At 36.9% G+C, this 25,064-nt stretch overlaps 1 protein-coding gene across 1 annotated transcript in view; it reads left to right on the top strand.

The window, feature by feature from the left end:
• STK17A (serine/threonine kinase 17a) overlaps positions 1–24,192 on the top strand; it is a 29,414-nt gene extending 5,222 nt beyond the window's left edge. The window contains exons 2-7 of the mRNA XM_052795655.1: positions 3,173–3,385; positions 10,553–10,697; positions 17,866–17,992; positions 18,725–18,773; positions 18,877–19,056; positions 19,874–24,192. Of these exons, the coding sequence (XP_052651615.1) occupies positions 3,173–3,385; positions 10,553–10,697; positions 17,866–17,992; positions 18,725–18,773; positions 18,877–19,056; positions 19,874–20,207 (1,048 nt within the window). The 3' untranslated portion in view covers positions 20,208–24,192. The remainder of the gene's footprint in view (positions 1–3,172; positions 3,386–10,552; positions 10,698–17,865; positions 17,993–18,724; positions 18,774–18,876; positions 19,057–19,873) is intronic.
• Positions 24,193–25,064: the final 872 nt, after the last annotated feature.

Genomic DNA, 25,064 nt, shown 5'->3' with positions numbered 1-25,064 from the left:
GTTTTTTTTATAAGGAGTTCTGAAAAGCAGGATTTTAAGAAAAGCAAAGTTGAAGCGTATGCAATGTGTACTTTAAGGGAAAGCTTGTTTGTATCTGTATCATCTACTATTCTGTCTCTATCAAAAAGAAATTCTTTACAAATTTATCTTTTGGCTTAACCATTCGGTGGATGGTATCTTTGGATCTTCACTCTGAAATTCTCAGGCATGAATCTAGATTGCTGCACAGTAATTAGTTCTATTAGCTGTAAACAACAGGTTTGTCAAGTTGGATCTTTTGGGGGATTGTATTCAGAAAAGATGAGTTCTACAGGCAGTTGTTATAATAGCTCTAATTATAGGTATAACTGTAAAGAATCTGGGCAGGGTTCTTGGTATTAAACAACTAAGAATTAGTATTTGTCAGCTGGCTGAACTCCTGTGTAACCTGTCCTTTTAATTACGTCACCTATCAGGCTTCTGGCCAGCTCAGCCACACAGGACATGGGTGGCCACACATGGTGGTGGCTCTTGCTGTTTCTTGCTGCCCCATGAATACTGTTTTATTTCCATAGTGACTAATGTGCGATGAATCGGCAACGTTGGTACTCATTAGCCTAATTAACTTGCTTCCAGATAGATTTTGTGCATAATGCAAAACAACACTGTGCTCTTGAAAGCTGTATTATAGAGATTTCAAACTTTTCTAAATTACTTTCTCTAGGTCCTTCACTGGTGCTAGAATTAAAAGCTTTTGATTCTGTGCTAAGGTGACATTCAGCTGGAAGGAAACTGTGCATTCAGAGACTATTTAAGAAAAACAGAGAAGGCTGAACCCAGGAGTCTAGGTTTTTGGTATAAAGGCTTAGTATCTACCAGGTATTAGAATAACTTGCTGTTAAAGGGCTTATCTGTTAGTCTCTCAATTTATTTTTATCTGTTGGGATTTTTCTTACCAGCACAGTTGCTAGGTTTTTTTTCCTGTGCTGTTTTTGGTTTTGGTGCTAAAAATGTCAAGAATTTTAACACTGTCAATAAATGCATAGCTTTATATTATACATGAATCATACAGATACATGTCTTTGTTTGGAATAACTTAAAATCCTTTTCACTGGCTGCGTAAGGAAGGTTGCTGTCTGTGTGATTAGGATTGCAGTACTGGAGGGATGTTTATACTTTTAGCTGCAACACTAATGTCACAAACTTCCTAGAAATCTACCTAAAAGAAACACTGTCCTGGCAATATTTTGGGGATTGGTAGCATTGTTAGCACATTCCTATGTTTCCTGATGAGCTGTCTCTACTGTACATGTTTGTTATTTCTTCCAGCATGGTTTTTGGTAGATGCATACCAGACACCTAGCAGGTTGTTAGGCTTTGTTTGGGGTTTAGGTGTCTATTCCTCCTGTGGTGTTCTGTGGTAACTCTATAGTGATTAACACATTTTATAGTGATCTTTTGACCACACCTTCCTAGTGCTACAAAATCCTGTAATACTATTTTCATGCATTTGCAAAGGAAAATTTATCTTAACGTACATATTAGCAATTAAGAACTTTCTCCCCCAAAATTGGATTCAAGACACTGAAAGCATATTCTTACTCTTTGTCTGCCTTCACAGATATCTGGGCTGTGCTCTGATCTAGCCTTAATACATATTGTGCTGTAGATAATGTGTGCTTATGCAATATACTATTCTTAGAGGAATAACTGTGGCTGTATCAGTGGTTAGAAGTCCGATTATTTTAGTAAGATTGCCTAGCAAATACCCACTTTGTGGGTGCTTATTTGACTTAATTCATTTAGACTGGGTAATTTTGAAACAAATGCCTATTAAGAGCAAGCTGACCACAATTTCTTTTAGCAGTTACGTTTCATGGATAGCGGTCTGCCAATAGGTTGGGAGCTGTGAGAGTGAAAACTTTCACATGAGCTGAATTAGTTAATTCTGTGAATTTCAGCTTGGAGATAGGAGAGGCAAAACCCATGTAATTGTATTCCAAGCCAGATGAGGACTCCTAGTTTGGTCTCAGCAACCTACAATAAGTTAAGAACCAAAATAAAGATCTCCAAGCTATTCCTGCAGCTTTGTAAGAAAATTTTTACATATAAATAAAAAAGATAGTTTTGATGAACATTATACCCATATGGTAAGAACTAAAAAGACTGCTATACTTCCAAGTATGAGAATTCATCATTGCATTAGATGACAGATATTAATTAATACACCTTTTCAGTCTAAAAATCAGTACTGTATGAATGGAACGGAGTGGAGTAGGTGGTGTGAGACTCGATTGCAAGGAAGTTGAGAGCAGACACTTCAGTCCAAAATGCTGGGGGGAAGTCTTCTGACGTAAGTGCTGCAGTGTGGTTTTAGCTAGCCTGCTGGCTTGGTGTAACTCATCGGTCGTGTGTTTTGTCAGAAATGACGCTCATTAATGTGGGTTAAGCACTAAGCTCAGTTCTGCTCAGTGTGTATTCAAGTTATCACTGTTGTAAAAATTTTGTTAGAAAGCTTTATGTTGGCCAAGCTGCTTAATTTTTTTTAAAATCATCCATGTTCCTTACTTATACAGTGGGACTAAGAATAAGGGATTTTGAGAACTGTTAAACAATAAAAAAATTCTGGCTGTTAGCAGTTGACACATATCATAGTGAAGATACAAAGTGCCATCTTTGAAAATGCAGAGCAGAATCTGGATATTGCATGGCAAATGGAGCAGGATTTTTAACAGTTATTTAGTAAGAGTGGTGTTTGCTGTTGCCTTGAATATGATGGGATACTTTAGAAAACAATAACTGGGTTATTGTGACGTAGTCATAGAAAGCATAAATTGCCAGTTTGTACACTTTGGTTTTGCCAGCCTTTTTAATGAAAGGTTTGAGGATAACTTAATCTTGCAAACAAGCACAGCTTGTTTATTCTGTATTTTTGAAATCCAGGTTCCTTGAATTGATAGGTTTTTTTAATTCCTTATTTTTCATGGAGGTTAAATTACATTCTGGATTGTAGTGTTCCTAACTTTGAAGTGTAGGGATTATCACTCAGCAAGGCATCTTTCTAAATTTAGAACATATTTCAAATGTTTCCATTAATAGAGATTTAGTTCCAGTTTCCTGAAATGTTAATTTATAAGGGCAATACTAAAGTTGTCACTAAGGGACTTAATTTTAAATTCTTCTTTAATTTCAGGGGAAAATTTGCAGTGGTGAAGAAGTGTATCCAGAAAGACACTGAAAGAGAGTTTGCAGCGAAATTCATGAGAAAAAGAAGAAAGGGCCAAGACTGTCGGATGGAAATAATCCATGAAATTGCCGTCCTTGAGCTGGCACAATGCAACCTTTGGGTCATTAACTTGCATGAAGTTTATGAAACTGCAACAGAGATGATTTTAGTCCTGGAATAGTAAGTACTAGTAATAATTCCTGAATAACTTTCTGCAGTATTTGCTTAAAACTAATAATGTAAAAATACCATGTATCAGTATGAATAATGTGAAAAGATTTTATTGCTTGCCTGTTACACTTGAGTTCAAAAAAGAATTGCTAAGAAAATCAGTATTACAAGAAGTTATGTGCAGTCTTGTAACTACTGCAGATTATAATAAATTTCTCCAATTATGTAGTGTCTTTGAAAGCTGAACTATAATTTACGCAGTTAAAAAAATCTTTAGTGAAATATGAACTGTGTACACTCCCTTCTTGCAAAAGAGGAACAGGAAAGAAGCAGTGAGTATCTGTTCAAAACCTGAAGTTTATTTCATTGACAGTGACAAAGATGGGGTGAAATCTGTTTTTTTTACCAGTTATGAAAGAGGTATTGAAAGCAATGTCATTGTTAAAAAGAAAGTATCAAAACCCCCTATGATCTGCAAGAAAAGCTCTCTAAATCATTATCTTTTGGAGGAAGAAAAAGAGTAGGAGGATTCAGACCTAGAATAATGTCTTTCAAATGACGTTTAACTTGTGAAATCTACATTTGTCTGTGTGGTTTTTTCCCCCCTTGAGTTTGTCCAGATGGGTGTTTCTGCAGCTGTTGTGACTGTTCATCTAATATGCCAGTGGCTTTAGATTTAACATCTAGGTTCCAAGAGGTAGCCAAATGCTTGTTGCTATTGAACTCTGTTAAGATTATGTTAAGGCTCTACGGATTTTAAATAATCAGGAGAGGAACAGTGAGGCTTGATGGTTCAGAAGTGACTTAACCTCTCTGCGAAGATAAATCTAGTTTGTACAGCTCTTTTCTTGCTTGATAACAAAAGAAATGGTGAGAAATCTTGTGTCCCAATCTGATCTTGTTTAGAATTCAAAAGAAACTGTATCTTTAAAGTTCAGTGAAATGGAATGAAACCATGTCTGCTAAGGCAAACTTCCTTCTAGAATACATTTTTTTTTCAACTTCATTGTGCCCTTATGGAATTCATGATTTATGAAATAGTCAAGTATCTGTTATAATGCAAAGGTGTGACAGCTTCTGGAGTTTTAACCGCTGTTATTGGAGACTCATAAATACATGCTTTAAACACTAGCAGCACAGATCTAACTAGAATACACTTTAAATTTCTGGATCCCATAGGGATATAACACAAGCAGTAGAATCCAAAGCTTGATATGAGCAATGGATTTTGTGTTCATTTTAATGCAAAATTGCTAGTTTTCTTTTAGAACTCAATTCTCTTAGAATTGCAAAACATTTTTAATCCAAAGTATAAACTAGGTTGTTCAGTAGTCACCAGGTTGTTCAGTAATTAGCAACATTATTGTTTTTACATGCATCAAACAGTCATACCTTGTTTCAGATAAATAGCTGTTAAAGTTGTAATTTACAAAAACAGTCTTTCCCTGACTTCAGCAAATATGTCTGGATGCTTATTTAATGTCAGCATGTTCCTGAGGCATGTTGCAACAAAACAGGTATGAATGTTAGTAGATTTCTGACATTCTGTATGCAGAGGATTAAAGAACATATCTAGACTGCAAACTTTTCTAAGGCATTTCAGTTTCTATTAAGCTTGATGGTCTGTGTGGCAGATCTTTACCTTGGGAAGAAGAAAAACAAATCTTAATTGTTGGCCACTAACTTTATCTGCTAAGGTTTTAAAGTTTCTTGTCTTGATGTTGAATCTGTCATAAGGGGTGAGGGGGGGTACCTAGTCCTTTGCCTTCATGAAGAGAAATATTAATGTTACATGGAGGGTCATCTTTCAAGCACTATAAATTTTTGACAGAAAACAAACTTAAAATTGGCCACTAACTGTTAATATTAAGTTCTGAGCAGGGAGAGGCAATGATGCATTACAGTGTTGGCCTCAGCTGTAGGGTAGCAAATTGGCGGCTGTCTGCATCCACCCTGACAACAGTCTCTGACTTTTGTTTGTTACAAGACCTCAAACAGAGGATTTAAACAGGAGTTGAAGGCGTAAGTCAGTCTGAAGAGGTAGTATGTAAAGCCTGGAATTAATCTATGGGTCAGTCATGTTTCTGTATTTCAGTGAAAATGGAATGAATGAAAAAGAAAACTGCACTTTCACTGAAAATGTAGAGATACAGTCTGGGAAACCTAACACGTCAGATATGAGGAAAAAAGCAAATCTGATAACTTTGGGGCTCAATAGTTGTATGCAATGTACTTGGCTTTTTCCAGTTTCCTTTGAAAGAGCAACAGAGCATCTGATGCTTAAGAACTGGAGGGTTTTGTAAGTGTTCATATGCTTATACATCTATGGAGGGGATAGCTGATAGTGGGTCATTAGTGGGTTGAACATTACAGAAACCTGTATGTGTAACTTCAAAATCTAAGCCATTCAGTCATTTTTTGAGAAGAGCTGCTGAACTGAGTAATTACCTGCCAGGGTCTTGTGTAGATATAGGAAACTTCTGTTATGCTTGCTTTAAAAGAGGAAAAAGTTGTCTTTATCATCTTGAAGACATATTCAGGGTTTATTTGATATGCTGGATTAAGTGCTTTTTTCACCTATAGTTATTTGGACCTGGAAAATGTTACTACTTGTATTGTCTTGGACATTACTGATTGACCTACTTACTGGAGGTGTGACTGGTTAAAGTAAGAGTCTGCTGGCAGGAAACGATTCATTTGGCGTGGGATTCAACAGATAGAACTTGAAGCAAAACCACTGTAATCAGAAATAACTGTGCTGCTCTTGTTTATTAGAGTAATTGGCAAAGCTGTTCTAGATGGCAGTCTCAAATCAAGACTGGAGCTCTTCAAAAAGTTTTAGGGAAAGACTTCTCAAATGGTGTTAGTTACCTTTTATTTGCGTTTCATTCGGTTCTTGGGCTGCCTGATCGGAAAGGTTAAGGCAAAAAAAAAAAAAAGCATTTGTCTGAGAACCAAGAACTTAAAAGAACGGATCTACAACTTAATGCATTTGGATGCTTCTCTTCCCGTATGTCCTCTCATCAGATATGGATTTACAGTTTTCTTGGGCTTTGGGGACATTGGTATGTTATGATAGCCTTACACTGGAAAAATTCTCAGTAAATTCACTTGCTTACTATCTAATGGTATGCCTAGCCAAGGAAAGGAGGGTATGACTGTCAGCAGTAGTGAATGTGAACCTTTGCTGATAGCATTACGAACACCTTGGTGTGATCTTCTTGTAATACAAGCTCTGTATACAGAAAGCAGATGAGTTTCCATTTATCTTCCAGAGATAACCCTTTCAAGAAAGGCTTTTGACAGTGTAAGATTCAAGATTTTTGGCCCTTGCAGACTGTATATGGTCTCACTCAGCATTTGAAATCAAGTGTATTCTAGGAACTTGTTATCTACATATCTGGACTCTGAGGATTTGTACTTCTGAGTCTTTCAGGAGACTATCTTAATGTCTGATCCATTAAAGCTGGGGGAATGTTTAATTTTTTCAGATGCAGTGAAATAGATTTGTTCTAATGATATGCTAAATGACTGTGTAAGTGTATTGTAAGTGCACTTGAAAGAAGTAGGATGCTGAATTCCATCCAGTGCATTGTTAAGATATGTTACAAGGAAGATAAGCAGTCTCCATTGAATTTAAAGTCAACATAATTGTAACAAAGATTAATGTTCCAGACTTCCAAATGACTTTTAGCTCATTTATGCTGATAAGCAGTAATAAAATGTTAGCATGCTTTTAATTGATGAAGAGCAGTTGGATTCCACTTGAAACTATAGAGAAGTTAATAGTACAACAGTACTTTCACAAACAAATTAAAATAGCTAAAGAATTCTGGTTGCTGTAGCTTTTAAGTTTGGAGAGAATTCTTATGTCTCACATTTTTTCATACACCTAGCTAAGGGAGCGTGCACTAGAGAAATAATGCATTCAAAGTAACACTGGATTTCAAAATGTTGTGCTCTTAAATACTTCCTTATCCATTTTTTTCAGATTAAGATGACTTGTTTTCCTAAAGACTTTCTTGTCCTAAGGGCAATTCTTTGCTTTTATCCCCTAGGAACATTTTCTGTGGAGGTGGGTGGGGGTGCCCAGTGGTTTGCGAAGTTGTTATTTCATAATGACCATTAGAAAAGCAACCAGCTTAATGGAAAATACGTTCTTAGAGGAAAAATGGGTAAATGTTATAAACACCAGAGAACTCCTGGTCTGCATGTATACGTAGCAATGACATGCCCATAATACTTTCCTAACAGGTATTTTAATCCCTTCTGTGTTTTGATTAATTTTTTTCCCCTGAACTCTAGCTAGGGAATGCAAAATAACTGAGCTGAAAGTATTGTTAAGGAGCTTGGCAAAACTTGGCAGAGGTGTGCAGGAGAATCTTTTTGGAGTTCATTTTGACATTGTACTTCAACCACTTGTGACTGGGTTAGCTCACAGCTAGCTGACTGTTTTGCTTAAGGGAATCAATTATGCTCACTCCCCAGCAACAATACACAAAACAGTCTTGCAGTAACAAATTTCCCCTGTTCTTGCAAAGAGTTTCTAGTTACTTGTTCCAATGTGATAATTTTGGGATAGAATGAATTGTCTGGAAGTGTTCTATCTGCATCCTAAGTAGCAAAGTTGATCAAAAATTGAAGCATTGTATGTGAAACCACCTTTCCATGTGAAACTTTTTTGTAAAGTATATTTGTCTATGGTAGCTGGGAATGGCTGTGTTTCATAAGTCATGAAGTGGGTGTGCATGTGTAAGGGCTGTATTTGCTCGTCTCACTCTTAAAAATGCTAATGAACCTAGGCATCTTCAGAAGTACTGGGAGGTACTTAAATACCTTTTTTTAAAAAAAAAAAAGTTTTTTGGATGGAGAGTTTTCCACTCTCATATGGTAGTGCTGTCTCTTGATTTCAGTGATGGGACATTTTCTGCTTCAACTTTTATTGCCTTGACTTATAACACATTTAATTCAAAGTTATTTAAGTGTAGTATTAAAATTCTAGGTAGCTTACATGTTAGCTTGGTGCCTCCTTCAATGTTAATTTGTTTATTAGTCTAACTTAATTATAACAGGTGTCTACTAAGTAGACACATAGCAAACAGGGCTTTTTTTTTTTTTATAAGGGCCCCCCTCCCCCTTTGCTGATTTTTCAGCTGGGTCTGTTAAAGTGTGATCCCTGGTTGACAACAGCATTTTGGGGGTATAAATCTATTTTACAGAACTAAATGGCAGAAGTATTGTTTTGCTTATTTTAAGAGGCAGAGCTATACCAGCAAAATCCCAGGGTTGTTGCTGTAAAACACATTGTGTTAGTAATTTTGGTAGTAGGTTTTATCACTGTATGTGCATTATAATTCACTGCTACAAGAAATTAAATTACTCTTCCAAGTAATATGTTATGGCATTCTTAAAGTAGAAAGTTTAATCTATTGATTACAGTAGATGTTTTTTCTATCCCTATCTTGAAGATCCAATTGATGTTGCTTTTTACAGGAATTTGTTTTAGAATATTAGAATACACTAGCCCGTGTCCATTTTAAAAATGTCATTAATATCTGAATCCTATTCAAAGCTGAAATATAACTAACTTTCTCCTTGAATTACATAAAAATGTGCTGAAGAAAGATGTGATAGTGTCAGGCATATGTGATTTTTCTAGAGGAATTGAAGTATTAATATTCCTTTGAAAACCTCATTTTATTCTTCAGTTCTACCACCTTTGATACAGGATGAAGAAAAATAATTATTTAATGGACTTTTCTTTTTTAAAAGAAAATCTTAGTTTAATAAATCAAATTGTACTGCTATACCAGTTAGCCAGCATATAGAACAGAAATATAAAACTCTTTAGAAAAAGTTAAGATGTAACCCTCTTTTAAATTCTTTTTTCTTGTAAGACAATCTGCAGGGAGAATTTTAAATTACAGTAATGAGAATATCTGGGAAGGCAAAAAAACTTTTTATAAACCATGAGGCGTTTTAAGGTACTAGGACCGCAGCAGCAAAATTAGTATAGGCAAAATGAAAATTTGAGTATATTTAAGTGTTCTTTTTCTGGGAGTACGTAATCCAAATGCACCATTTTTGTAGAACTCTCATTTGCTGTTATATTCATTTTGAATATGCCTCTCTGTCTTCTGGATTGCCTAGGTAATATAATTTATTAGAAAAGAGCAAGCAAAGGCAGAATAAATAGCTATGCATCAATAAAGATTAACGCTTGTGCAAAGACATGTTTGGCATATCAGAGTTTGGGGTAACTGGAGAAGATGCTGTCCTCGGGGGTTTCACCATCTTTCACAAAAGGATGATTATAGAATTTCATGCAGAACAGTGTGTATGTGTTGATTTCATAGTAGTAATTCACCAATCTATATGCAAAATGGCCCCATTCTAATGTTCTTATGCCCATTCTTGCTTTAAGATGGAGCCTCTGCTCTACTTATTTTACTTTTGATGCTACATGGTTATGTTGTAAAACAATTTTAGTTCTCTAGAATCATTGCTATACAGAAATGGTACTGCATGTGGCTTCATAACATTCATCTCTAGTTATTTTTTTTTACTTTGTTATTCATTTAAACATACATAAACAAAAGATAAGGAAGCAAGCTGAGAGCTAAAATTTTCAAAAGTATTTTTAGATTAAAGCCGCCATTTAGAAACTTAATGCATCCCTGTATACCAGAGACTCCATAAACAGTTCAATTATAGACTTTACATTTAGTCTTTTGAGTATGTGCAAAGTGTTTTGAGGAGGACCGGGGGTGGGACTGTTTTGCTTTGTGTTTACAAAGGCTTACCTTGGCCAAATTTCCATGTGGTTTCATAGGAATGGCAAAAGGCGCATCTTTTATGTAAACACTGCCCTTAAACAAATGTGGCATTCATCTTAAAGCAGAGTCAGTAGCGTTTCCAAAATAGTCCCCAAAATTTCCGTAGTATTCATATTCTCTAACCTAAATGACTAAGATCTTTGCTTCTTTCCAAAGCTGCCATACTGCAGAGAAGCCTTCCTAGGCTGTAAAAGCTTGCCAAATGTTTAATAACTGAAAGTATCACTATTGGATGCTATCACCTGCTGATCTTGCTTATGCTAAATAAAATAGTGCAAGTAGAACAAAATGGGTGCTATAATTTAGTCTTCGAAATAATAAAATTCATATTGTTCCATAGTGCTGCTGGAGGTGAAATCTTTGACCAGTGTGTGGCTGAAAGAGAGGAAGCCTTCAAAGAGAAAGATGTTAAACGACTTATGAAGCAGATCTTAGAAGGAGTTTCGTTCTTGCACAGAAACAATGTGGTTCATCTTGACTTAAAGGTAAGATTGTTGCTGTATTTTTCTCATTAATTTCGTATCTGCTGACTTTCTTGTTGGTCATATGTCATACGAATGCGAATTTGTAATTAACACAATTTTTATGTAGTTATTCCTCAAACGATAAAATACAACCTTTGGGATGCAGTAGGTACTGGGGTGCAAGCCTTTTTGGGAGTTTCTATGATTACATCAAATATAAACTTCATTTGATTAAGTGAAATGTAATGAATTAAAAAGTGGATTTGCATTGCACCTTAAATTGCTAATGAGTGCTTTGGGTAAGACCTGACTCATTTTTAAGTGCAATAAAAATGTCTAGGTATTAGATGGCCATTGAAAAATAGGTTTGTTTTTTGTATTGACTTGGGTTTTAATAAAGCAGAGGGATGGCAGAGACACTGGTAGTATAGTGTAATGTTTCAGAATGAAGTGTTCATACAGGACAGGTAAACAGTATATTAATGTGTTAAATACATTTATAAAACTTTTTTTAAAATTACTGTAAACCTTAATTTAAATGTTTGTCATTTACTGCCAAACAGTTGGCCAACACCCTGTTGGGATATAAATTATAATGATTTACTGGAGTGAATATTTTTTTCTTACTGAAAAATAGTTTTGACCCAATTCAAGAGAAAAGTACAGTTGCCATCACATGAAATCCAGGGTATTGCTTATGGTTAAGAAGGGAGTTGTAACAGGGATCCAGAAAACTATCCTCTCCCATTGGCAGCAAGCTGCAGTTAATTTTCTTACCTTCTATCCATATACTCATATGGAAGATGCAATTTTATCTCATTTTGAGCTTAGACTACTTTATTACTAAGGCAGTATAAAAAGTATCTTTCATTAAAATTTTCAAATTCAATGTCCAATTCCCATATTTACTAAGTAAGTAGTAAGCTGCTACATGGTTGTTCTGTTGCTGAGGTCCTTACTTATACTTAATTGCATTTTGGCAGTATTACAAAGCTACCAGTAGATTCCAGTATCAGGCTGTACATACTTAATATATTAACCTAGCACATCATGAACCATTCATCAGCTGAGGCAGATGATGAGTAATATTTGCACACAAATATGTCACCTGCCTGGTTTTCCAACCATTTATTCAAATTATCTGTGGAATACTTTAAAACTTTCTGTAGCCCATTGATTTAGTCACACACACAGAATATTAATATACTAAAATAATTAATGGAAAATTTTTAGCAAGTGATGTGAGAATAAGTGTTCAGAAGGACTGAAAATGAGCAGTTAGAATTCCTTAAAGTTCCACTACGCTTATACAAGATACTGGGTGTCTCTCCTATGGTTGGCCATTGAATTTCCTTGAAGCGAAGTATGTAAAATTAAAATATGTCTTTGTGGACAGTATATATTCAGGCATGTTTGTAGTTGAAGCTGTGGTGGTCCTTAGCACTATCTGCTGGGTATCTGTAATCAGAAATGCGTTTGTTGTGCTTTATTTGACTATAGTACTTAAAGGCAAAAGTAGACTGGGGTGTTGACTACAGCTTGCAGACATGTAGCTTTTTCAAAGTTCAGAAAAAGATTACTTAAAAACTTTCCAACTGATCAGAAAACTTATGTTATAAAATTGAGCATATCTAGTTCTCACTGAAAGATCCAGTGTTGCTTTGCTGGCTTATAAAAGATAATTAGCAGAGCAAATTGTCTAGTGTTTGAGTTTAATATGTTTATATGTTAGTGCAGTGTGTGATGTGTTTTTGAAAAGTGGATCTTAATAGGAGTCCTAATTACAGTGTGATTACTTTCATGATATATAAGATTATTGGTTTTTTGCAAAATAAGGCTTAGGGAAGTCTTCAGAATATTGGCAAATAAAGATTATGGAAACTGTAGGATTAAAAACCATGACTTGCAAAGGTTGATTGACCCACATGCCTTGCAAGACTAAAAAAAGGCCCATTTTTCAAGGAACTCAAAAATTGAAGTTGGGTGCTGGTTTTGGCTGCATGTTTGTTAACCCACTGGCCTCAAACCATCTTCTGTTGTATAGTATGGCTCATGCTGCTTTACCTAGTGGCTTACAGCACCATGGAATTTACTAAATACTTGCTTTTGTGGGGTGACATTTGGAAGACTTGTGCAAAGTATACTGCTGTTAAGCAAGGTTTTTGCCAATATCAAAAGTTTACAAATTCTTGCTAAAATATTTTCCTTGTGCTATTAGTTTCACCTTTGTGTCTCTAAAGGTTTCCCTTTCATCTAGCTGGTACAAATACCTTTGGAAAGGTCCATCCAATTTTCCATATGTTGCACCTTCAAAGAGGTCAGGCTCTACCCCCAGAAGAATTTAAGTCCAAATGGTTGTCAGTATGTGATTGTCTGCTTGTTGTTGTAGTTTTATATTATAAATCTAATCAACCAGATCTGTGACACTGGCAGCTAGCTTGCTTTAGCTTCTGTCTGCCCCCCCTTAATAGATGCAAGATTTTTCCTATGAGACTAAACACTGCAGAAAAAAAATGGGATATTTTGATGTGGCTTGGTCGCCACATTTCTTTCCAAAAGCATGGTTCTCCTGAAAGATGGTTGAAATATGGCTTGTTTTGAATAGCAAAATACAATCATGTAATCCAGTTTTGGCTTGGAGAAAGAGCAAATATAATGCTACTGAGTGCAAATTAAGTATCACTTGACAGTATTGTGTTGATGGTATTTAATTTGTAGGGTGTGCATAGACTGTAGTCAGGAGTCTTTCATCTCCTTTTAATGGTGCATAAAAGCTGCAGAGTAAGGGAAGACTCCTTTCTCTGTGTTTTCGTTTGCTGTTTGATTTGATCTTGAATTGGTGTTTGGTAAAAGCTTAAAGTAGTTGGGAATGGAAGAGAACTTAAAAAGGCATGGGGGCTGAGGAAGGACTAGCTGCCTCTTGTCTCAACATGGGCTGCAGGGGCATCCCCTCCTCCAGTGCACCTCCTCCCCTCCTTCACTGACCTTGGTGTCTGCATAGGGTTTTCTCTCACATCCCACTCCCCTCTCTGCTGCAGGTTTCCCCTTCTTAAATATGTTATCCCAGAGGCACTACCACTGTCACTGATGGCTAGCAGCAGGTCTGACTTGGAGCTGGGGAAGCTTCTAGCAGCTTCTCACAGGAGCCATCCGTAGCCCCCACCCCTGCTACCAAACCTCTGCCACGCAAACCCAATACACCCAGGAAACTAAGAAAAGAGTTAACAATTAAAATACCAATTTTTCAAGGCAAAAGAACAGTTTAATCTGGAGTTCAAACCTTTATAGCAATTAGCTGTTTGTTAATAGGCAGGTATAGAGTATCCAGGTTCTACAGAACCTATTTTGATTATAGCCTTATTTCTTAATTTATGGGACCTGGCATTGCTTATTTTGGGAAATTAAGTGTGATGCCAATCTAATATGTCTACTCTTTTAGTGACTGTTGCATTTTTTCCACTTGTACACATTGACCAAAAAAACCCCAACCCCCAAGCAAACTCTGCTCTTACATTTCAATTGCTTTAAAGATATGGGAGTCCTTTAATTTTTTTTTAGGGCAGACTGATCAGCCTAATTTAGCATCTTTACATGCAATGTAGCTGGGGTATCCCAGCTAGTCTTTTTCCTGTTTCTGTGCATTATTCCTTGGATAATTTCTGTCTTTTCTTCTAGAGATCTGATTTTTTTTATAGTATTACAAAATTAGATACCTAACTTTATTAACGTTGCGGGTTAAGGTGAGGCATTGATTAGTTTAAAAACATGACCTTTATCGTGTGTCCTTAGTGTCCTGGTTTCAGCTGGGATAGAGTTAACTGTCTTCCTAGTAGCTGGTACAGTGCTGTGTTTTGAGTTCAGTATGTGAAGAATGTTGATAACACTGATGTTTTCAGTTGTTGCTCAGTAGTGTTTAGACTAATGTCAAGGATTTTTCGGCTTCTCATGCCCAGCCAGTGAGAAAGCTGGAGGGGCACAAGAAGTTGGCACAGGACACAGCCAGGGCACCTGACCCAAACTGGCCAACGGTGTATTCCATACCATGTGACGTCCCATCTAGTATAGGAACAGGGAAGTGGGGGCAGGGATTCGCCGCTCGGGGACTGGCGGGGTGTCGGTCGGCGGGTAGTGAGCAATTGCACTGCGCATCATTTGTACATTCCAATCCTTTCATTATTTCTGTTCTCATTTTATTAGTGTTATCATTATCATTATTAGTTTCTTCTTTTTCTGTTCTATTAAACCGTTCTTATCTCAACCCACGGGTTTTGCTTCTTTTCCTGATTTTCTCCCCCATCCCACTGGGTGGGGGGAGTGAGTGAGCGGCTGCGTGGTGTTTAGTTGCTGGCTGGGGTTAAACCATGACACTTAGTCATACTCTTCTTGAAACCAACTAAAGATACAAGCAATATTAGGGCCAGAGGCTCATAGAAACTTCTGGGATAATGGCAAATTTGCAATGTATGGATTTTGCCATTATATAGTCAGTTTATAAGATTCTAAAACCTGCTGGCAAGGTAGGGTTGAAGGGTATCTTATTTTACTAAGTACATTTATTACAAACAATTTGTGTGACTCACAGAATAAGTTTCCAGATGAGACCTGATCTTTGTATACATTGCCTTAGTTTGGCCTTTGCGCTGATGTTCATAGTGTCAAGAAAGCTATGTTCTTCATGTGACAGTAGTTTAGTCCAATTTAAGTGGAATACATAAGACTAGTTAATATTTGCAATTACAAATGATGCTTTTCACTGCTATTACTCTTAACATGATGATACAGGTATGACCAACATATCAAATTCCTAAAGCCCAAGTTTCTAGCTGTTGACAGTATGCCTGGAAAATACAACTTTTTGTCTTGTTTCTATAATCTTTCCCAAGGTACCCGTTTCTGGTTGTGCTAACTATGGCATTGGTCTGGACTTGTGTGGCCACATTGTGGCTTCTGTGCACATACCAATCTTGTAGTAAAGTACATCCATTGAGATTGTCCATTTAGCCAAGGATTTTCCTCTTTTTATGTTTTCATTCAGTGCACAACATAAAAGGATGTAAATTGGAACCTTTAAGCCTTACTGCAGTAGAGGGGGAGGTTTTTAAATGTTGCCATTTGACAGTTTTCATCAGCCATTTCATTACTGCTTGATGGTAAGAGTGAAAGACCGTTTTTAGAAAGGCTACCAGGTGAGCCTCTGGCCTGCATCTCTCTTGCCTTTGTGGGCTAATTAGCATTAGGCAAACCTAGGTGTATTATAGCAGAGGAAAAACAAAAGAGAAACAGCATTACAGATGTGGGAAAATGATCTTCCTTTTCTTAAAGTTTTAGAGTAATTGTGTCAAGCTGAAAACTATGGTTAAGTTCAAAGCTATGGCTTCTTTAAGGTTTCATGCTGGTGTTTAAACTGTCACTTCACATGAACCCCATAATGATTCCTTAAAAGAAGAAAACAACTGACATTTAATTATGAATTGATTTAGGGTTATGACTCAATTCATACTGTAGGCAATTTTTTTCCTGCATAGGTGTGTTTTGAGTATAAGATTGTTTTTAAAAAAAGACAATAGAAACTTTTTCGTATCACAAAACATTTCCATGAAAAACTTTTCCTTGTTTAAATATAGAGAACAAATGGTTTTCTTGTGCTTTCTACTTGCCTCTTCAGAAAGTAACTAAATTTCCCACTGGGAAGAACATCTGAGAGACTAATTAGGGAGGCATGGTCAGCTTTTTTGGATGTTTGCTTTTCTAATACAAATAGAGAATAAATGTGAACTATAAAGCATATGGTAATGCACAGCTCCAAAAGCCTTTGTACAGCCACCAGTTTGTAAGCAAAAAATAAGCTGTTCTTAATAGATTTACAAACAGAAAATAGATTGACAATATCATGGAGTCTGAAATACCATGGTTTAAGTTTGCAGGAATGAAAGAACTTGACTATATTTAGGTCTTGCAGAAAGAACTGGCCCAAGGTTTTTAAAATGTTCTTGCACAGTTTTATTTCTGTGTTCAAAAGCAAGGCTATTCATGTGAAAGCTGCCTTCATGATTGACTAGGTGATGAGGACAGAATGGCTCAGTGATTAGGGAAAAAGTATAAATGCTGGTGTTAATCCAGTTGGATTATCAGTCAGTGGTTGCTTTGGTGTCAATGTTTTGCCCTCCTCCCTTTTCAGCCACCCCTGATGCAAGACGATCCAGGTTCCCAATAAATAAAGGCTTCTTCACTTTCATGGAACTTGTGCTTAGCAAAGGCATGAATGCAGTGTCAACTGTCAGTGTTACCATTCAGAGAAGTTAATGATAGAACCCAATGTGATCATTGGCCTGGGGGCAGGGAGAGTCACACCTTTTTTTTTTTTTTGGCAAGGATATGCTTCAGCTGCAAAAAATCTTGAAGACCTGTTGTCTAAAGTTAGTTTTCAGATTTTTTTTTTTAACTGAGCTGGCTTTTAAAATAGATGGTAAGGAACTTCTTAATGACCACAAAGTTGCTTTGAAGGATGACAGCCAAGATCTAGTGACGTCAGAGCAAACAAGTTTATCCAAAGGTGATGCTCTTAAAAACCTGTTTTTCAGGCTGCTGTATTTTTTAAACTGTTCTTCAGTTAGTGTTCTGTAATACAATTGTTTGTACTTTGAACAAGATTGAGGTCGGTTGCAACAGACTTTCTTTAAACAGGTGTAGTCAAAATAGTTTTATGTGTTCAGGCTTTTTAAAATGATTGGCTGGTTTTGGGTACCCTTCAACAGGAGGTATTTTATACCATCTATTGGAAGGAAGCAAGGAGGGAAGGGGAGTTAAAAAGGTGATGGGAAGGGGAGTTAAACAGGTGATACGAAGGACTAAAAGGTACAAATGTGGAGGTATTTATATGCTATTGTTAAATGATAGCTATTAGCATGTGTTTTGTATGTGTTCTAAGCTAATAAAGGTAGATGTTTGATTCTCGGTTATAAACAGAAAATCCTGCTGCTCCTTTTAGCCTACGTGTCTCTTCAAGTTCACCTTGGGGGAAATAAATAAGTGATCCTGGGTATCATACTTGTTATGGAATTCATTATTGCTATTCATGATCTAAAATAATTATGCAATATGGTGTTATAGACATTAGATTTGGGTGATCCTGAAAGTCTCTTCCTTTTGATTTGGGTGATCCTGAAAGTCTCCTCCTTTTGTTTTTCAGCCCCAAAATATTCTACTAACCAGTAAGTCTCCTCTGGGAGACATTAAGATAGTAGATTTTGGCCTTTCCAGAATAATGAAGAGCAGTGAGGAACTAAGAGAAATAATGGGAACTCCAGAATATGTAGGTAAGTTGTTACTATAGGAGAAATGTATAGTCCAGGCTTTTGGGAAGTGAAAAGAGAAACTACCTCAATTTGGGGAATGCCAGACTGGCTGCGTAGTTACTGTGTTGAAAGATCAGGTTATTACTTGGACATGGTACTGCTGTAAAAGGTAGAACAGGCAAGCCTTGCTAGTCTGAGTGATAATTGTGTGCTTGTGTTGAAGATGAGTACATGCTTTAGATGATTCTTACCAGCAGTGATAATAAGTATTACTTGGATTAAGAGTTCAAAATTACATACTCAGTCTCTTAATATAGTATTTTAGCCTGTGGAGGTTTGTAGCCATTTTATTTTTTTAAAAAACCAAATCATTCCAGACCTTGAAAACATACTTGAAAATATCTTTAAGTTGTATGGTATATCTTTATGGGCATGGGTTTCAGTGCTGGAACATGGAATGTTGGATATTTCCGATTTTTCCTTAAGAAATTTGTATACAGCTTCCTTAATTGGGAAGGAGACTGGCCTGGCTTCTGAAGATGGTAATAAAAGGAAAACAATTTTTTTTTTTTTACTTAAAACCAATGAATGATAGTAATCACTTAACTTGAATAGAAATATCTTGATTTCAAAAGACTGTCATGCTTCAAATGGCTTATCTTAAATTTTACCACATGCCTGTTATTGCACTATATAACTACAATGTAATGTCTGCATATGACAAAAAACCCTTGGTTTTTTTTCCCTGAATAGCTCCTGAAATTCTGAGTTATGATCCAATCAGTACAGCAACTGACATGTGGTAAGTTGAACAAATTAATAGTTATCATAACTTTACTGAAAAGTTTTTTTTAAAAAAACAAAACCCTAAAAAACTGCTCTTCTGTTTTTTACTTTTAATCTAGGAGCATTGGAGTACTGGCATATGTTATGCTAACAGGGATATCACCTTTCTTAGGAGATGATAAACAAGAAACATTCTTAAATATATCTCAAATGAATGTAACTTACTCTGGAGAAGACTTTGACCTCATATCAGAGTCTGCCGTGGATTTCATCAAAACTCTGCTTGTTAAGAAACCCGAGTAAGTAAAATACACAATTGTATATGCTAGTATGTCAGACTGAATTAATCTTAAATGTAGCAAGTGCTGGCATTTTCATTTTTAAAGTATAAGGTAACTTTGATTATTCATATTTCATTGTGCTAGTATGTTTTGTGTATATGAAAAGAGAATTCCTCCATTTCCCTCCAAATCTGCATATTCTGAATGTGTCCAAGTGTTAGTAATTAAAACTCAAATTGATTTCAGAAAACTGTATATGAATTGTAACATGTGGTACAGTATACTGACTTTCCTTGCAGGTACTTTGATGTCTTTTAAACGAACTATGCTTTGAGCCTTTTTTTTTTTTTTATGAGTTGGTAGAGTACCTTACTCTTCTGGTTCATTAGTATGCTTTTCTCGATGGGCAGCAAACTGGAAATTCCAGGTCTCAAAATAGAAAAGGGGTTTTCTGTGGAACTTTACCAGTTCTTCATGGGGCATGTCAACTATTGAAATTGCCTACTGCTTGTCTATGGGAATACTTGAATAAAGTAAGGATTGGATAATTTTCCTATATATATAAAAAAAAAAAATCTGTATAAACTTTGAAAGTTTAAACATGGGAGTGTAAACTGATATTTAAGGATCTATGAACTCCTTTATTTTAAATGTTAGCAGTTCATCTCCTTGGGCTGCTGTTGGTCTTTTTTGGCAAAAGATAGATATCAGTGCTTTTTTTAACTTCTATCTGTCTGTCTCTAATACAGTCATATCCTTGGATGGATCTCTTCTGCAAGGTACTGGATTTCAAATTCATTTGGACACTTATTTTAACACTTTCCTTCCTCTGCAGGGACCGGGCAACTGCTGAAGAATGTCTTCAACATCCATGGTTAGAACAAAGCGATAATCCTGCTTGCAGGGCCTGGAATAAGAGTACAGGAGGGGAGACCAGTGATATCACCCAGAAAGATGCAGATTCTGCCTCTGAAAAATCAGTAGATGCTGAGAAGACTGAAGAGGAAGAATCCATAGTGACAGAAGAACTAATTGTAGTGGCTTCATATACACTGGGACAATGTAGGCAGTCAGAAAAAGAAAAAGTAACTGAGCAGAAAGCCATTTCCAAACGGTTTAAATTTGAGGAACCATTACTGCAAGAAATACCAGGAGAATTCATTTACTGAACTGTGTGGAGCTTCATAGCTATAACTGGAAGGCAGTGTTTTCTACTAAACAAATATATCCTAGCCAAGTGAATTTCTGATATGCAATAAATGTTCTAGATAAAAGAAAATGTTGATAAATGGCATCCAAGGAAAATGTGCCAAGTTTTTAATTTCATGGAACAGATAAACAAGATTTCAAGTGGCTGACAGGAATGTAACAAAGATAAAAAGCTTATTTTTGTTTGTAATTTTTATTTCTGGGTTTTTTTGTTGCTTGGTAGCAAAGTTTTTGTTAATTGTTCCAGTGTTCTGGAGAAGTTGACATTGGAAGTGTTTCAGTGACAGATGTCAAGAGGAGTATTTTAGGATATGTTTTGACATTTAATGCAAATATATAATGCTGGGTTTTCCTCAAACACCTTTTAGCACTCCTGACTTCAGTGGAACTATCTACTGATCTGAAAATTATGAGAGGAGAATTTGATTAACTGGTTTGACATGCAGATTTCAAAGTTATACTGTGTATATATTTCTTTGTTTACATCCAGTCAAAGACCCAGACTTATGTGGTGTATACTGAACAGTGAGCTGCGCTTCTCTAGGAAGAGATGTGCATGTCCCACAGGTAAAGAAATTTGTATTGGGGAACAATTCCAGATCAGAGTGGTGATACTTCTTTATTTGGGAGCACAGTAAAATGCTGCTCCAGAGGGTGATGAATTTGCTTAAGTCACTCTTGAGAGCCAGCAGAGATTGCTCCCTTCCCCTCCTGTGTTGGGCAAGATGTGCTAATAGAATCCAGCTCAGTGTGGCTGCACAGTGTTGATGAGTGGAAAAAAGGAATGGCAGAGGGTCTGATGTAGCTCTACTGAAGTTACTGAAGTTCTTTTCATGACTTCACCATGTTTGATCAGACAGTTTGTCCAACTAATAAGTCAGCCCTTGACTCCACCTCCACCCAGAACCCGGCTGGGGTTTTACTGGGAGCATGAGGTCATTTCTGCCTTCTTTCTGTTCCTCTAACAGCTGCTTTAAGGCAGAAAGAAACATCCTTAGGCTAAATTGCATAACCTTGTTCAATATAGCTATCAGATGAGGAAGAAGATACCGCTTCCTCTGAAACAATGAAGCACAACTCATACCTCGTGCTTCCTGATCACTCTCCGTTAGACACTTGGAAAAACAGCATGTGTATGATGGGGCAGAGTCGAATTAGGGAGCTGTATGGATGGGTCATAGTTCTCAATGGACACGGTCCCTCAGAGGACAAAGCTGGGACCAGCTGGGCGTCAAAATTGACTGGGTTTTGCAATGTACAGGTCTGAGGATCTCGGACTGAGTCCTAGTTTTCTAAGAAATCTTTCATATTGATGCTGTTCCAAAGTTTAATTGTTATGTAATTGACGTTTAGTACTATTATATTGCATAGTGTTAACTATTCAACTATTTATTTGGTTTCCTTACGCTGTTTCTTTATAATAAACCCTGACAAAAGCTTTCTTGCTATAAAACAATGAATAGAAACTCTTAAGCTAGTTTTTCCTTTTTTCCATGTTGCTACAGACTTTCCTAATTTCAAATGTACCAAGAATGTTCTTACTCTTTAGCGAACAGGAGTTCAGTGCTCTGTGCTAATATTACAATTCCTCCTTCACACAAAAGGTTAATGGCTTATTAACACCACAAGCAGTACTGAGGTGATCTAATTAGCCTTGCTGTAAGGGTGGGAGAAAAAGCACTAGTAAAGAAGAAAACTGAACCAAAAGCAGTGTGACACTGAGTGGGGCAATGAGTATTTTTCTATAAGGCTTCCTTGCCAGTGGTCTGGTTGCCTTCCCTTGAAGCCACATCAGAAAAATTGCACCTAAATTAAACCGTTCTGTCAGGCTTCTTCCCCTATGGAATTACATACTGAATATTCATGTAGATAGGGCAACTTCTCACTCCTTGAAGACCTTCATATAAGAACATATCCACTAGTACTCATAATTGAGTTTGGATGTGTTTTATATTGTAATGCAGAGATGCCTTTCATACTCTGGAGAAATTAGTCATTTGCTGTTTTTTCCCCTCCTGTAGACAGTAACCTATAGACTCCTACTAAGAAGATACCATGCAAGATTTTCTTGGATAGCTCTGGCTGGCCATTAGTAGAAGTTAAACAAGAATCCTGGAGCCAACAGAGTAGCTTTTATCTGGGTGTTTCTGGAGGTGGACGATAGCTCCATTACTGCATATTCCTACAAAGCTGATTTGTTTCAGACTTTTTAGGCACAACAGTACTCTTCATGGGCATCTTTCTTTTACTGTTCACTCATTTGCTCAAGACAATTTGCTTGGGTGAGGGGACATTAACTTATGAAATTCTTTTGTGCAAGACTACAATTTCTCCCAGCCTCCATCACTGACACTTTTACTCTTTTTTTCACATCCATACTTCCAACTTTACAAAGTTGAGCAAAGCACTGAGGTGGAAGCATGCTCACATCCCACCCTTACAGAACAATGTTGCTGTATCTGCATCCCTAAATGTGTAATAGCTCATGGTTGCCCATAGCAAATCATTCGAGGGACATACACCTGTTTCAGTTCCTGTTTGTAACCACAGGTCATGTCTCAGATGGGGACTGGTACTAATGAAAAAGAGTAGATGCTGAGCAGCATACATTTTGTCCTATATTTACTGTTTGTAATGTATGACAATGAAGCTTAACATGCATAAATGAACTATGTACTTATTACAAGGCCAGCTTCTCTTGAATTGGCTGCTTTGAGATTTCCAGTGGGCTGCATTTCTGTTTAACTTTTTGTGCCTTAAGGTGGCTTTGTACAGTGTTTTTTAACATCATTAAGAATTTGTATAAAGTTGTGAAAGTTTAATAGTATAATTTATAAACAAGGCATCTTAGATTGGCCCTATAATAGGAAAATTTTCTATAACATTTAACTGCAGGACTGTCAGCCAGTCCCACACACTTGAAGCTATTTCTGTTCTACCATAAGTGTGGGTAAAGCTGTGAATGAGGTATTCCTACCCGATGCTGTAGAAAGGGGCTATTGAGGTTAACGGTTTTGAGAGGCTTAGTTACTAGAGAAGTAACACATTAAGACTGGGAACAAATCACTAGCTTGTGAAGAAGAGCTGGTTTTCCGCAGCTCCATGAATACGGAGGACTGCATGTACATACACAGTTCATCTGAAAAAAGCTGCTTATGCCTTAAAGTGTTTGTGGGGAAGGGGGTGGTTGCGGAGAAGGAATCAAATCTTTGTCCCTTGTGGGCAATGCTCTCTCAGTCCCCGCTCCAGACTGGGCACTTGCTGGCTGCCTTCGTAACACTGGGAGCATGGCTGTTGTCTGCTTGAATGAAGCAAGCTGAAAGGAATGGAAGTGCAGATGTTCTTAGAAATTGCTGGAGAATTGTTATTTCTATGGTTCTGATGCAAGGGACATGAACTATGTCTATAGGTGGGGGGTCCAGGCCTATGCCTCTGTTGCAGTTGCTGGAATAAACAGCAAACATCTAGTTGAAAGCAAAGCCTTGCCTCTTCCTGCCTTGTTGCTACATTCACCTCTTTAAGCAAGAGGCTATAGATTTTTTTAGTCATTAAACTGAAAGTTCTATAAAATAATCCTTTTATTGTCCAAAGCTGAATTTGCATTGCAATTTGTCTCATTTCTTACGCTTTTCAGTTGAGGATCCGTAAATACCAAAGGGTGAATTCCAGCTTGCAATCTACCAGGTGAAGACTGAGAGCTGTTAGGTAGGACATGCACATAAAAATTAACTGCCCATTCTCCACTGGTGGTGCTGGCAGGGGACAGGGAGGAAGGTGGGCCTTGCGCCAAGTTATTCCATGGATTAAGAGCTCTCTTGAATATTCCAGGTGCTGTTCCTGGAAGACAGTTCAACATTTTAAAGAAATAGTGCCAGTTCATTGTACTTCTGATAAGGTGTTTACTGTTTCAGGAACTTTATAATAAAGGAAATTTTGTTTTCTGAACAGCTGATGGGTCTTCTGTTCATGCATTGGGAAACACTTTAAAACATAGTGGTTTTCTTAAAAAAAGAAACCATAATCTTTCTTCAAGACAGCATTACTGCTGTGAAACAGAATTCCAAAAGTTACACTAGTCTGTCTGGTGCAGGATGCCTGCATGATAACTGGAATCAACAGTAAAGCTGAAGTACAGTACTGCACTGCAAGCTACTGCAACTTAAATTCTTCTGGGGTTGGTGAGTGGACACCATGCTTGGCTTTGAATACTAGCTAGAAATATATTGCTGGTACTAGGTTGTAATATGTTAGACAGAGTCTCCTGTTCAAATGCCCTTGCTTTTCTCCAAGGACTTCTGTAAAGTTATTTTTCTCAACACCCACATAGCAGGATTACTGATACTTTATTATTCTGAATTACACATTTGTTCAATTTGTGCAGCAAATATAAAATGCACCAATAATCTTTTCCACTCTAAAGCAATATGCTTGCACTGTAGAGATCTTCATGATACAGCATTTACAGATGTTGAATTAAGCTGTCATTGGGATTAATAAATATAGTCACATTATCCATGTAAATCTTCCTGATTGTTTTTTTTCTTGGTGTATACTAATCCTAGAAATACATTGCCATTAAACTCTTAGGACTGTTATTTCACATATCTGACAGGTGGGAAATGACCTGCCTGAAGATGTGGGGTTGGAAAGATGGTATTTAAATGCCAATGGATGGTATGCAATGTAGGATGGCTGTGTATCCAGGACAGGGTGGAGCAGATGCAAATCAGCATTAATCCAGTTTTAACAAATCATGCTGAAATGTGTGCTCTGAAGCACTGAAACTTTAATATCCCCTCCGAGGTGTGCTGTGTCCA

Source organism: Harpia harpyja, chromosome 1 (genome assembly GCF_026419915.1).
Source record: "Harpia harpyja isolate bHarHar1 chromosome 1, bHarHar1 primary haplotype, whole genome shotgun sequence".
Lineage (NCBI taxonomy): Eukaryota > Metazoa > Chordata > Aves > Accipitriformes > Accipitridae > Harpia > Harpia harpyja.
This window is presented reverse-complemented; position numbering and strand designations above follow the sequence as displayed.